Raw genomic sequence first — 12,500 nt, 5'->3', positions numbered from 1 at the left:
TATGAGAGAGAGTGTGTGTGTGCGTGCGAGAGAGAGAGTGTGTGTATGAGAGAGAGAGAGTGCGTGTGTATGAGAGAGAGTGTGTGTGTGTGCGAGAGAGAGAGTGTGTGTATGAGAGAGAGAGACTGTGCGTGTGTATGAGAGAGTGTGTGCGTGCGAGAGAGAGAGTGTGTGTGTATGAGAGTGTGTGTATGTGCGTGCGAGAGAGAGTGTGTGTGATAGAGAGAGAGTGTGTGTGTGTGCGTGCGAGAGAGAGAGTGTGCATGTGTATGAGAGAGAGTGTGTGTGCGTGTGTGTGTGTGTGCGCATGCCTGCGTGTGTGTGAGAGAGAGAGTGTGCGTGTGTGTGCGTGTGTGTGTGTGAGAGAGAGAGAGAGAGTGTGTGTGCGTGTGTGAGAGAGAGAGAGAGAGAGTGTGTGTGCGTGTGTGAGAGAGAGAGAGAGTGTGCGTGTGTGTGTGTGTGCGTGTGCGTGTCTGCGTGTGAGTGAGAGAGAGAGAGAGAGTGTGTGTGTGTGTGGGCATGCCTGCGTGTGTGTGAGGGAGAGAGAGGGTGCGTGTGTGTGCGTGTGCGTGTCTGCGTGTGTGTGAGAGAGAGAGAGAGTGTGTTTGTGTGTGCGTGCGTGCGTGTGTGTGAGAGAGAGTGTGTGTAGGGGTGTGTGGGTGTAGGGGTGTGTGTGTGTGTGTGCGCAGAGCTAGCCAGCGACGCCCACATCCTGTGAAAGAATAAACAAAACTGAGGACATTCCAATTTGCTTTATAAGGTGCTTTGCAAATGTAGTCAATGCAGGAAATGCGGCAGCCAAATTTTCACACAGCAAGATCCCACACACAGCACTGTGACAATGACCAAATCATTCTTTCTTTGGATTGGGCTGTGAGATCTTTTCTATTCAGTAGTGAGGGCAGCCTGGGTTCAGTTTAATGCCCCATTGGAAAGGAGAATCCTGTGGTGGGCTCAGTACTCTCAGATCTTGCTGCATCCAAAATGGGAGAACATCTGGAGCCAACATTGGGGGGGGAGAATGAACAGCCAATGGCAGCGAGGTGAAGGAGCACGGGGGCCTGATATCCAAGCCATAGCTGAGTGTACAGCAATACAGCTGAACAATCCCTCCCTGCTGGGTTCACAGCCCCGTCCAACATCAATCCCAATCCTTTCACCCTAAACCAGCTGCCCCCACCCAAAGGTCAGCATTGCTAACCTTGTCACCTGATCTTGCAGCAGACCACAGGAACCTCTATACAGACAGCAATCAAAAGGCATGTTGTTTGCATTTGCAAATGTAACCAAATGAAGTATTATTGGTTAACGTGGGTCCATCCAGCCTTTCTGAAGAGATCTCTTACCAACTCTGATGTTCCAACACAGTCTCCCCAGAGACACTCAAACCTGCTCCACTACTCAGGAAGATTTCTGATCTGAGAGTGGCCTTAATTCCACTTCTGCCCAGCCCACCATAACGCCTGACTCCCATGTCAGTCAAAGAATTCCAACAAAACTCATCTCCAAACTCCGTGGCCTGGGCCTTGGCTCCTCCCTCTGTGACTGGATCCTGAACTTCCTAACTGACAGACCACAATCAGTAAGGATAGGCAACAACACCTCCTCCACGATCATCCTCAACACCGGTGCCCCACAAGGCTGTGTTCTCAGCTCCCTACTATACTCCTTATACACCTATGACTGTGCGGCCAAATTCCCCTCCAACTCGATTTTCAAGTTTGCTGACGACACCACCGTAGTGGGTCGGATCTCAAACAATGACGAGACAGAGTACAGGAATGAGATAGAGAATCTGGTGAACTGGTGCGGCAACAATAATCTCTCCCTCAATGTCAACAAAATGAAGGAGATAGTCATCGACTTCAGGAAGAGTAGTGGAGAACATGCCCCTGTCTACATTAATGGGGATGAAGTAGAAAGGATTGAGAGCTTCAAGTCTTTAGGTGTCCAGATCACCAACAAGCTGTTCTAGTCCCCCCATTCTGACACGATAATTTAAGAAAATCCACCAACGCCTCTACTTTCTCAGGAGGCTAAGGAAATCCAGCATGTCCGCCACGACTCTCACCAACTTTTACAGATGCACCATAGAAAGCATTCTTTCTGGTTGTATCACAGTTTGGTATGGATCCTGCTCTGCCCAAGACCGCAAAAAACTACAAAACGTTGTGAATGTAGCCCAATCCATCACGCAAACCAGCCTCCCATCCATTGACTCTATCTACACTTCTGGTTGTCTCGGCAAAGCAGCCGGCATAATTAAGGACCCCACACACCCCGGACATTCTCACTTCCACCTTCTTCCGTCGGGAAAAATATACAAAAGTCTGAGGACACATACCAACCGACTCAAGAACAGCTTCTTCCCTGCTGCTGTCAGGCTTCTGAATGGACCTACCCCGCATTAAGTTGATCTTTCTCTACACCCTAGCTATGACTGTAACACTACATTCTGCACCCTCTCCTTTCCTTCTCTATGAACGGTATGCTTTGTTGTGCGCAAGAAACAATACATTTCACTGTAATAAATCAAATCAAGAATCAGTCTAATTCAGACTCAGATATATCCAATGCCCCGGCCTCCACCGCTCTCTGGAGGAGAGAATTAATGGAAGAAATTCCTCCTCATTTGAGTCTTAAATGGGAGAACACTTGTCAAAGTGTGCCGCCTTGTTCCAAACTCCTGCACATGGAGCACACCCACTCAGCATCCACCCTGTTGAGACCCTTCAGAATCGGATAGGTTTCAATGAGATCACCTCTCAATCTCCTAAACTCCAATGAAGTTCAGGTTCAATGTTTTTTTACCTGTTTTCTCTTTTTCTGAAAAATATAAATGCTGGCTGCAAGGAATCCCACCAGCAACACAAACATCGGTACCCCCACACCAAGCCCGATCGCCAGGCCGCGATCTGTCTGCAATCATAAGAGGAACACATTTTACTCAGCATCGGTCAGCCTCGAAACTGAATTACTCCCAATTCTGTCGATTCAGGAGAGTTACTTAAAGGGATGGCAGTGGGTAGGCAATGGCCAACATTCAAGGAACGCATGGGGGAACTGCAGCAACTGTCTATTCCCGTCTGGCACAAAAACAAAATGGATAAGAGGCCAATCCATGGCTTACAAAGGAAATTAGAGATGGTATCTGATCCAAGGAAGAAGCATACAGATTGGCCAAGAAAAATAATAGGTCTGAGGATTGGGAGCAGTTTAGAATTCAACAAAGAACGACCCAAGGATTGATTAAGAAGGGGAAAATACAGTACGAAAGTAAGCTTGCAGGGAATATAAAGACTGATACTAAGAGTTTCTATAGATGTGTGAAGAGAAAGAGGTTGGTGAAGACCAATGTAGGTTCCTTACAGACAGAAACGGGGGAATGTATAATAGGGGACAAAGAATTGGCTGAACAACTGAATACATACTTTGGTTCTGTCTTCACAAAAGAGGACACCAATCAGATACCAGACTTGGAGAATGCAAGATTTAGTGAGAGGGAAGAACTGAGGGAGATCAATATTAGTAGAGAAATGGTGCTGGGAAAATTGATCACAGTAAGGAATCTAACAACACCAGGTTAAACTCCAACAGGTTTATTTGGTAGCAAACGCCACTAGCTTTCGGAACGCTGCTCCTTCGTCAGCTGAGTCCACCTGACGAAGGAGCAGCGCTCCAAAAGCTAGTGGCTTTTGCTACCAAATAAACCTGTTGGACTTTAACCTGGTGTTGTTAGACTCCTTACTGTGTTTACCCCAGTCCAACGCCGGCATCGGGAAAATTGGTGGCATTGAAGGTAGATAAATCCCCAGGGCCTGATAATCTACATCCCAGAGTACTTAAGCAAGAGGCTCTAGAAATAGTGGGTGCATTGGTGGTCATCTTCCAGGATTCTATAGACTCTGGAACAGTCCCTGCAGATTGGAGGGTAGCTAATGTCACTCCAATATTCAAAAAGGGAGGTAGAGAGAAAACAGGGAATTATAGACCAGTAAGCCTAACATCAGTAGTGGGGCAAATTCTCGAATCCATTATCAAGGACTTTATAGCGGAGCATTTAGAAAGCAGTGGCAGGATCAGACAGAGTCAGCATGGATTTATGAAGGGGAAATCATGCTTGACAAAACTGTTGGAATTCTTTGAAGATGTAACTAGTAGAGTTGACAAGGGGGAGCCAGTCGATGTGGTATATTTAGACTTTCAGAAAATGTTTGAAAAAGTCTCGCACAAGAGATTATCGTGCAAGATTAAAGTGCATGGGATTGGGGGAAGTGTATTGAGATGGATAGAAAACTGGTTGGCAGAGAGCGAACAAAGAGTAGGAATTATTGGGTGCTTTTCAAATTGTCAGGCAGTAACTAGTGGGGTGCCACAGGGATCGGTGCTGGGACCCCAGCTATTCACAATATATATTAATTTGGATGAGGGAACAAAATGTAACATCTCAAAGTTTGCAGATGATACCAAGTTGGGTGGGAGGGTGAACTGTGACGAGGATGCAGAGGTCCTTCAGAATGATCTGGACAGGTTGGGTGAGTGGGCTAATCAATGGCAGATGCAGCATAATTTGGATAAATGTGAAGTTATTCACTTTGGAAGCAAAAACAAGAAGGCAGATTACTACCTGAATGGCTGTAAATTGGGAGAGGGGAGTGTGCAGTGGGACCTGGGTGTCCTTGTGCACCAGTCACTGAAGGTAAGCATGCAGGTGCAGCAGGCGGTAAAGAAGGCAAATGGTATGTTGGCCTTCACTGCGAGAGGTTTCGAGTACAGGAGCAGGGATGTGTTGTTGCAATTATACAGGGCCTTGGTGAGGCCACACCGAGAGTATTGTGTGCAATTTTGGTTTCCTTTTCTGAGGAAGGATGTTCTTGCTCTCAAGGGAGTGCAGCGAAGGTTTACCAGGCTGATTCCGGGGATGGCGGGACTGATGTATGAGGAGAGATTGACTAGGTTAGGATTGTTTTCGCTGGAGTTCAGACGAATGAGGGGGGATCTCATAGAGACTTATAAAATTCTAACAGGACTAGACAGGGTCGATGCAGGGAGGATGTTCCCGATGGTGGGGGAGCCCAGAACCAGGGGTCACAGTCTGAGGATTCAGGGTAGACCATTTAGGCTGGAGGTGAGGAGACATTTCTTCACCCAAAGAGTGGTGAGCCTGTGGAATTCATTACCACAGGAAGTAGTTGATGACAAAACATTGAATGTATTCAAGAGGCGGCTGGATATAACACTTGGGACGAATGGGATCAAAGGTTATGGGGAAAAAAGCAGGATTAGGCTATTGAGTTGGACGATCAGCGATGATCGTAATGAATGGCGGAGCAGGCTCGAAGGGCCGAATGGCCTCCTCCTGCTCCTACCTTTTATGTTTCTATGTTGGAGTCATCCGGACTCTCTCCACAGACGCTGCCAGAGCTGCTGTGTTTAGACAGCGTTTTCTGGTTCTATTTCTAACCTCGGACTTGGGAGAGACGCTCCGAGCCCAATTTTAATTCTGGTTTTAAATGAGTTAAGATCTGGCAACCATTCACATCCTTCCAATTTAGACCAAATACATCTCCCTCACTTTAAACACACCACTGTGTTTCAGCCATTTTAAATTGCCTGCTTGACACTGTAGGGTTTCTATGTTTCTATGACACCTCTCCCTGGTTTATATCCCTCTCATTTACAGCAGCCCACAGTTCACTAGAACAATGAGGAACTGGTCACCCCAGCAACCCAGAGGCATCAGGGCAACTCAGAAACTTTAATATATTTGTTAGATGTGGGACAGAAAGTTACTAATTAAAATAATCTTGCTGAGGCCAGTCTCTTGTCAGCAACACTCTCAATTTACAGTGAATAAAGTGAAGCTTCCATGGCTACAGGTCACAAGTCAAAGCCCCGAGACCTACCGTGCTGCCTACATGCTGGCTGAAGGCTGAATTACAACATAACTTGGGCAGCACAGTGGTTAGCACTGCTGCCTCACAGCACCAGGGTCCCGGGTTCAATTCCCGGCTTGGGTCACTGTCTGTGTGGAGTCTGCACGTTCTCCCCGTGTCTACATGGGTTTCCTCCGGGTGCTCCGGTTTCCTCCCACAGTCCAAAGGTGTGCTGGTTAGGTGGAATGGCCATGCTAAATTGCCCCTTAGTGTCAGGGGAACTAGCTAGGGTAAATGCATGGGGTTATGGGAATAGGGTTTGGGTGGGATTGTGGTCGGTGCAGACTCGATGGGCCGAATGGCCTTCTGCATTGTAGAATTCTAACTTCCAATGAACTTCTTGATTAAGTAATCAGGTTTAAAATGCACAATTTGTGACTATCATGTATTAACAAACACAGACAAAGAAACTCAGCACGCGGCAGTGCTGGAAGCGACTTTTTTTATCCATTCGTGGGACACGGGCGTCGCCGGCTGGGCTGGCATTTGTTGCCCATCCCTGGTTGAGAAGGTGGTGATGAGCTGCCTTCTTGAACCCGCTGCAGTCCATGAGATGTAGGTACACCCACCGTGCTGTTAGGAAGGGTGTTCTGGATTTTGACCCAGAGACTGTGAAGGAGCAGCCAATATATTTCCAAGTCAGGATGGTGAGTGGTTTGGAGGGGAACTTGCAGACGGTGGTGTTCCCCTGTATCTGCTGCCCTTGTCCTTCTAGACGGAAGTGGTCGTGGGTTTGGAAGGTGCTGTCTAAGGATCTTTGGTGAATTGCTGCAGTGCATCTTGTAGATAGTACACACTGCTGCTACACTCTGAAAACCAAAACATCACCACTAAGTTCCAGGCGTTGACGTAGATTAAATTTAATCGTTTAAATTCATTGAGGACCAGGATTGGGGCTACATCAACGTTAAGATGGCCAAGGAGAATTCAGCTATTGTTTTGTTGATCAGGTCGTTTACAGTCTTCTGGGATTCATTATTCTGAACAGCAGATGTTGGTAATGATTCTGTTATTCCCGTTTACACCTCCTCTCAATAAGCTCTTGTTTCTTCACTTATCCCATTATCTACAGAACCATAGAATCCGACAGTGCAGAAAGAGGCCGTTCTGCCCATTGAATCGGCACCAACTCTCCAAAAGGGCATCCAACCCAGGCCCTCCCCTCCATCCTATCCCTTTGGCACATTTACCATGGCCAATCCCCCTAACTGGCACATCTTGGGACTGTGGGGGGAAACCGGAGCACCCGGAGGCAAAGAGTGATGGTGGAAGGTGGTTTTGTGATTGCAAGTCTGTGACCAACAGTGTACCACAGGGGTTGGTGCTGGGACCCTTGCTGTTTGTTTTATATACATTAACCACTCAGATGTGAGTGTAGAAGGTTTAATTAGTAAGCTTGCAGATGACATGAAAGTTGGTGGTGGTGTTGATAGTGAGGAGGATAGTCTGAGGTTGTAGACTGATATTGATCAGCTGGTAAGCTGGGCAGAGCAGTGGCAAATAGAATTTAATCCTGATAAGTGGGCGGCACAGTATTTAGCACTGCTGCCCCTGTGCAGGGATTCAGGTTCGATTCCGGCCACTGTCTGCGTGGAGTTTGCACACTCCCCGCGTGGGTTTCCTCTGGGTGCTCCGGTTTCCTTCCACACTCAAGATGTGTAGGTTCGGCGGATTAGCCAAGATAAATGTGTGGGGTTGCAGGAAGCCGAAAGGGCCTGGGTAAGGTACTCCGTCAGAGGGAGTCGGTGCAGACTTGATGGGCCGAATGGGTTCCTTCTGTATTATGGGTATTCCAAGTGTGGGAGATCTAATAAGGGTTGGATATACACAATGAACGGTTAACCCCTAGGAAGTGTTGAGGAACAAAGGAACCTTGGTGTACAAGTCCATAGATCCCTGAAGATGGCAGCACAGGTAGATAGAGTGGTGAATATATAGAATGTTTGTCTTCATTGGCCAAGGCATAGAATATAGGAGCAGGGAGGTCTTGGTACAACTTCATAAAACATTGTACGGTGTACAGTATACATCGAACTCTATACGAGACAGCATCCAAGCGCTGAGGGCAGGTTCTGTGCATTGATCATCAGTGATCTACTTCCACTGCCTTTGCCATGCTTGTCCGCAGGTTAACCTGAACTCTTGTTAGCCTCTGATGCCCTCTGTCCAGTTCTGCAGCCACTGAGTGGCACAGTTTGCAGTTTACGTATAGAAATCAGTTAACCGTGCTGGCATGCTTCAGAGAGTCGGTGCAGACTCAATGGGCTGAATGGCCTCCTTCTGCACTCTAGGGATTCTATGATTCTATGTAAGTAAAGAGACGAGATTAATACTGTGGAGCGGGGGTGGTGCTGTAAGTGACAGGGACGGCATAGACAAAAGGACACAGATATGGCAGGCAGAAACAGCGCCACCCCTTGTTGGCAGGTTTGATCAGAAAGTCAGGGTTGGACCTGAGGTAGTGGAATGTAGCAAGTTCAGCGGGAGACAGGTTAGAGGGGGGTAAGAGGAGCTCTCCATCTTGCTCATCCCCCTTCCCCACCCCACTAGAGCCATCTGCCACACTCCTAATCTCTCCACCATTGCTCTTCCACTTACACATTCCCAACTCTTAATGGATGCTATTAGCACCATTGTTAGCCTTTATCATCACCATTTACAATCCCTTTGTCTTTTTGTCTGTGTGTTGAACATGAGGGTGAGTAGATCAAGAAAACTCTCCCAATGCCTTCTCCACAAAGTCAAAGTCAGGGAGAGTCCCTGCCCCGGAGATAAACCAACAGGCTGAATCACAAATTCTGTCCCCTCCTTACCTCATCTTCTTCTGGAGGTGTGCTTTCAATAGAAGTCTGCAGAGTTAAGGAGATAATGTAGAGATTAGAAATGAATAGTTTGTCTCCATTGAAGAATCATTCTGTCTCAGGCAAAGCAACAATCCTCAGACCAGGACACAATAAGAATTGTTTGTTACTCAAATTGTCAACTGTGCTTTAACCAGTTTCTGATTTTTGCTTCATGTCCCCCTGCCATTATTCAGTGGACATGTCCATCTGACTGACCCCGCCCTGGGCAAAGGAAATCCAATCAACTGTCAGTCAAATCACATTATTATAGAATTATAAAATCCACACAGCGCAGAAGGAAGCCATTCTGCCCATCAGGTCTGCACTTGCCAGCAATCCAACCAGGCCCTGTGCCCGCAACCCCACATATTTATCCTGCCAGTCCCCCCGATACTAAGGGGCAATTTAGCATGCCCAATTCATCTAACCCGCACATCTTTGGATTATGGGAGGAAACTGGAGCACCCGGAGGAAACCCGTGCAGACACGGGGAGAATGTACAAACTCCACACAGACAGTGACCCAAGGCCGGAATCGAACCCGGGCCCCTGGTGCTGTGAGGCAGCAGTGCTGACCACTGTGCCACCGTGCCACCCTGCTCCAATAATATCCCAGCTCCAATCGTTTTATAATTAATAACTGGAAGTTGGAAGAAAATGAAAAAAAAACACACAATCTTGTTCAAATCTTTATTTCAGAATCCAGAGATGAATCTTTAATTTGATTTTATAATTATCAGTAAGGATGATTAAATCACCACCCAAACAGGCGCTGGACTGTGGCGACTAGGGGATTTTCACAGTAACTTCATTGCAGTGTTAATGTAAGCTGACTTGTGATAATAAATAAGCTTCACTTTTACAATCGGGGGCGGCACGGTGGTACAGTGGTTGGCACTGCTGCCTCACAGCGCCAGGGACCTGGGTTCAATTCCCAGCTTGGGTCTCTGTCTGTGTGGAGTTTGTACGTTCTCCCCGTGTCTGCGTGGGTTTTCTCTGGGTGTTCCGGTTTCCCCCCACAGTCCGAAAGACATGCAGGTTAGGTGCACTGGCCACGCTAAATTGTCCCTTAGTATCGGGGGGATTAGCAGGGTAAATATGTGCAGTTAAAGGGATAGGGCCTGTGTCAGATTGTTGTCGGTGCAGGTTCAATGGGCTGAATGGCCTCCTGCACTGCAGGGATTCACTGAGAGTGGCTGTTGTAGCGTTGTCTCAGATGGTGTTAGTGAGAGGCTATATGCAACCCTAAATAGGAAACAGTCTCCTGACCTGAACACTTGTCAGAGTTGGTTCAATCGTCGATGTCTGCAAATGGAAAGAGAGAGCAGACAGATTAGCTATTGGACTGCAGAAGAATCACCAAAATATGATTCCAACAGGAAACCAGCAAGAGGTCAGTTATTTGACATTTTCTAAAGATCTATATTGATATTATCTTAGTTCACCTCTCCTGTAAATCCTGCCTCTGGCGAGAGACTCTGGCTGCGATTCCCTGGAAGGCTGCTGCCAGTGGGAAAATTGGAATGTTTCCCGCTCGGGCAGGCAGTGCCTCCCGGCTGGCATTCACCCACCCGGGCACCCGTGTAGAAAGGTGCAGAATGGGAGGCACGCTGGTCAGCCCAGCTTCACCGAGATTGGGCCATCTCCATCTCCCCCATCCCACCACCACAGAAATGGTGACCCCCCCACTGCTGACAGGAGGAGGGGCACAAACCCCCCAGGAAAGAGAGGCATCCTTCCCTTCCCCGACCACTGACATAACGGGGCACCCTCCACCACCCATGCGCCCCCCCCACCCCCCCCCCCCCCCCCCCGACGCCCCCCGACATCACGCAGGCGGGAATTCAGATTTAGCCCTTGTGCAGCCACAACTCTCCGCAGAGCCGCACACCCAACACACACCGTGTGGCTGCATTTACAAAGTGGATTTCTGGAGGAGGTTTCAGCGCCAGTGTCCCCGGATTTGCCTCACCTGGAGATTGGATACTCCTGGTCCGATAGAAACCTGGAAAGACAAACGGAACATCAACTGGAGTAATATTCCGAAATAGCCTCATAGAACCCGCCGCTTAGAGAGGGAGGGGGGTGCAGAGAGGGAGGGGGGTGGAGAGGAAGGGGGGCGGAGAGGGAGGGGGAAGGCGGAGAGGGAGGGGGGGCAGAGAGGGAGGGGGAGGGCGGAGAGGGAGGGGGGGACGGAGGGGGGGCGGAGAGGGAGGGGGGCGGAGAGGGATGGGGGGGGACGGAGAGGGGGGCGGAGAGGGGGGGGCGGAGAGGGAGGTGGGGGTGGAGAGGGAGGGGACGGAGAGGGAGGGGGGGCGGAGAGGGGGGGGCGGAGAGGGAGGGGACGGAGAGGGAGGTGGGGGTGGAGAGGGGGGGGCGGAGAGGGAGGGGGGGCGGAGAGGGAGGGGGGCAGAGAGGGAGGGGGGTGGAGAGGGAGGGGGGGGCGGAGAGGGAGGGGGGGTGGAGAGGGAGGGGGGCGGAGAGGGAGGGGGGCAGAGAGGGAGGGGGGGGCGGAGAGGGAGGGGGGCGGAGAGGGAGGGGGGCAGAGAGGGAGGGGGGTGGAGAGGGAGGGGGGCGGAGAGGGAGGTGGGGGCGGAGAGGGAGGGGGGCGGAGAGGGAGGTGGGGGCGGAGAGGGAGGGGGGGACGGAGAGGGAGGGGGGGACGGAGAGAGAGGGGAGGCGGAGAGGGAGGGGGGCAGAGAGCGAGGGGGGCGGAGAGGGAGGGGGGGCGGAGAGGGAGGGGGGGCAGAGAGGGAGGTGGGGGCGGAGAGGGAGGGGGGCAGAGAGGGAGGGGGTGGAGAGGGAGGGGGGCGGAGAGGGAGGGGGGGCAGAGAGGGAGGTGGGGGCGGAGAGGGAGGGGGGCGGAGAGGGAGGGGGGGCGGAGAGGGAGGGGGGCGGGGAGGGAGGGGGGCAGAGAGGGAGGGGGTGGAGAGGGAGGGGGGCGGAGAGGGAGGGGGGCGGAGAGGGAGGTGGGGGCGGAGAGGGAGGGGGGCGGAGAGGGAGGGGGTGTGGGGGGGGCGGAGAGTTGGGAGCGGAGGGGGGGACGGAGAGGGGGGAGTGGAGTGGGGGGGCAGAGAGGGAGGGGGGCAGAAAGTGGGGGGCGGAGAGGATGGCAGAGATAAAGGAAGGGGGAGGTGAGCATGGGGGATGTGAGGGCAGGATATAGATGAAAATCCAGGTATCGAACGGCCATCCAACGTGTACCAGTTCACCAGGAACCCCCAGCGCACAATCCACCCACCACACAACGCCCCTGTCCCGGCACTGTCTGGGCAATGCCTCTCCACTGTCTGGGCAATGTCCCCCTGCACTGGACAGTGCCCCCAGCACTGTCTAGGCACTGCCCCCAATACTGGACAGTGCCCCCCGGTACTGCCTAGGCAATGCCACCCGGCAGTGTCTCGGTATTGCCCCGCTGGCAGGGAGAGGGGGCAATCGCATCACGTGCTAATGGCACCATGAAACCTGATCTGACTGCTTGTGAGACTTCCCACTCCCATCGCCAATCCAGGGAAAATTCCCACCAATGGCTCAGACCTTCCCAATATCTAACATCCAACATTGAAGTCTGATTGTATATTGTTGCACAGAGTACACCTCCCTCTACACTGTCCCCATCAAACACTCCCAGGACAGGTACAGCACGGGGTTAGATGCAGAGTAAAGCTCCCTCTACACTGTCCCCATCAAACATTCCCAGGACAGGGACAGCACGGGGTTAG

The 12,500-nt window shown here is 50.8% G+C and overlaps 1 protein-coding gene across 1 annotated transcript in view; it reads right to left on the bottom strand.

Annotated features, from left to right (window-relative positions):
* LOC144487455 (uncharacterized) overlaps positions 1-10,783 on the bottom strand; it is a gene marked incomplete at its 5' end in the record, with an annotated part of 56,801 nt that extends 46,018 nt beyond the window's left edge. The window contains 4 exons of the mRNA XM_078205541.1: positions 2,812-2,919; positions 8,750-8,785; positions 10,048-10,083; positions 10,751-10,783. Coding sequence (XP_078061667.1) covers positions 2,812-2,919; positions 8,750-8,785; positions 10,048-10,083; positions 10,751-10,783 — 213 coding nt within the window. The remainder of the gene's footprint in view (positions 1-2,811; positions 2,920-8,749; positions 8,786-10,047; positions 10,084-10,750) is intronic.
* Positions 10,784-12,500: the final 1,717 nt, after the last annotated feature.

This window comes from Mustelus asterias, unplaced genomic scaffold (assembly GCF_964213995.1).
Source record: "Mustelus asterias unplaced genomic scaffold, sMusAst1.hap1.1 HAP1_SCAFFOLD_806, whole genome shotgun sequence".
In the NCBI taxonomy this organism is placed as follows: Eukaryota; Metazoa; Chordata; class Chondrichthyes; order Carcharhiniformes; family Triakidae; genus Mustelus; species Mustelus asterias.
Note: the sequence above shows the minus strand (reverse complement) of the source record. Positions and strands in the feature narration are given on the sequence as shown.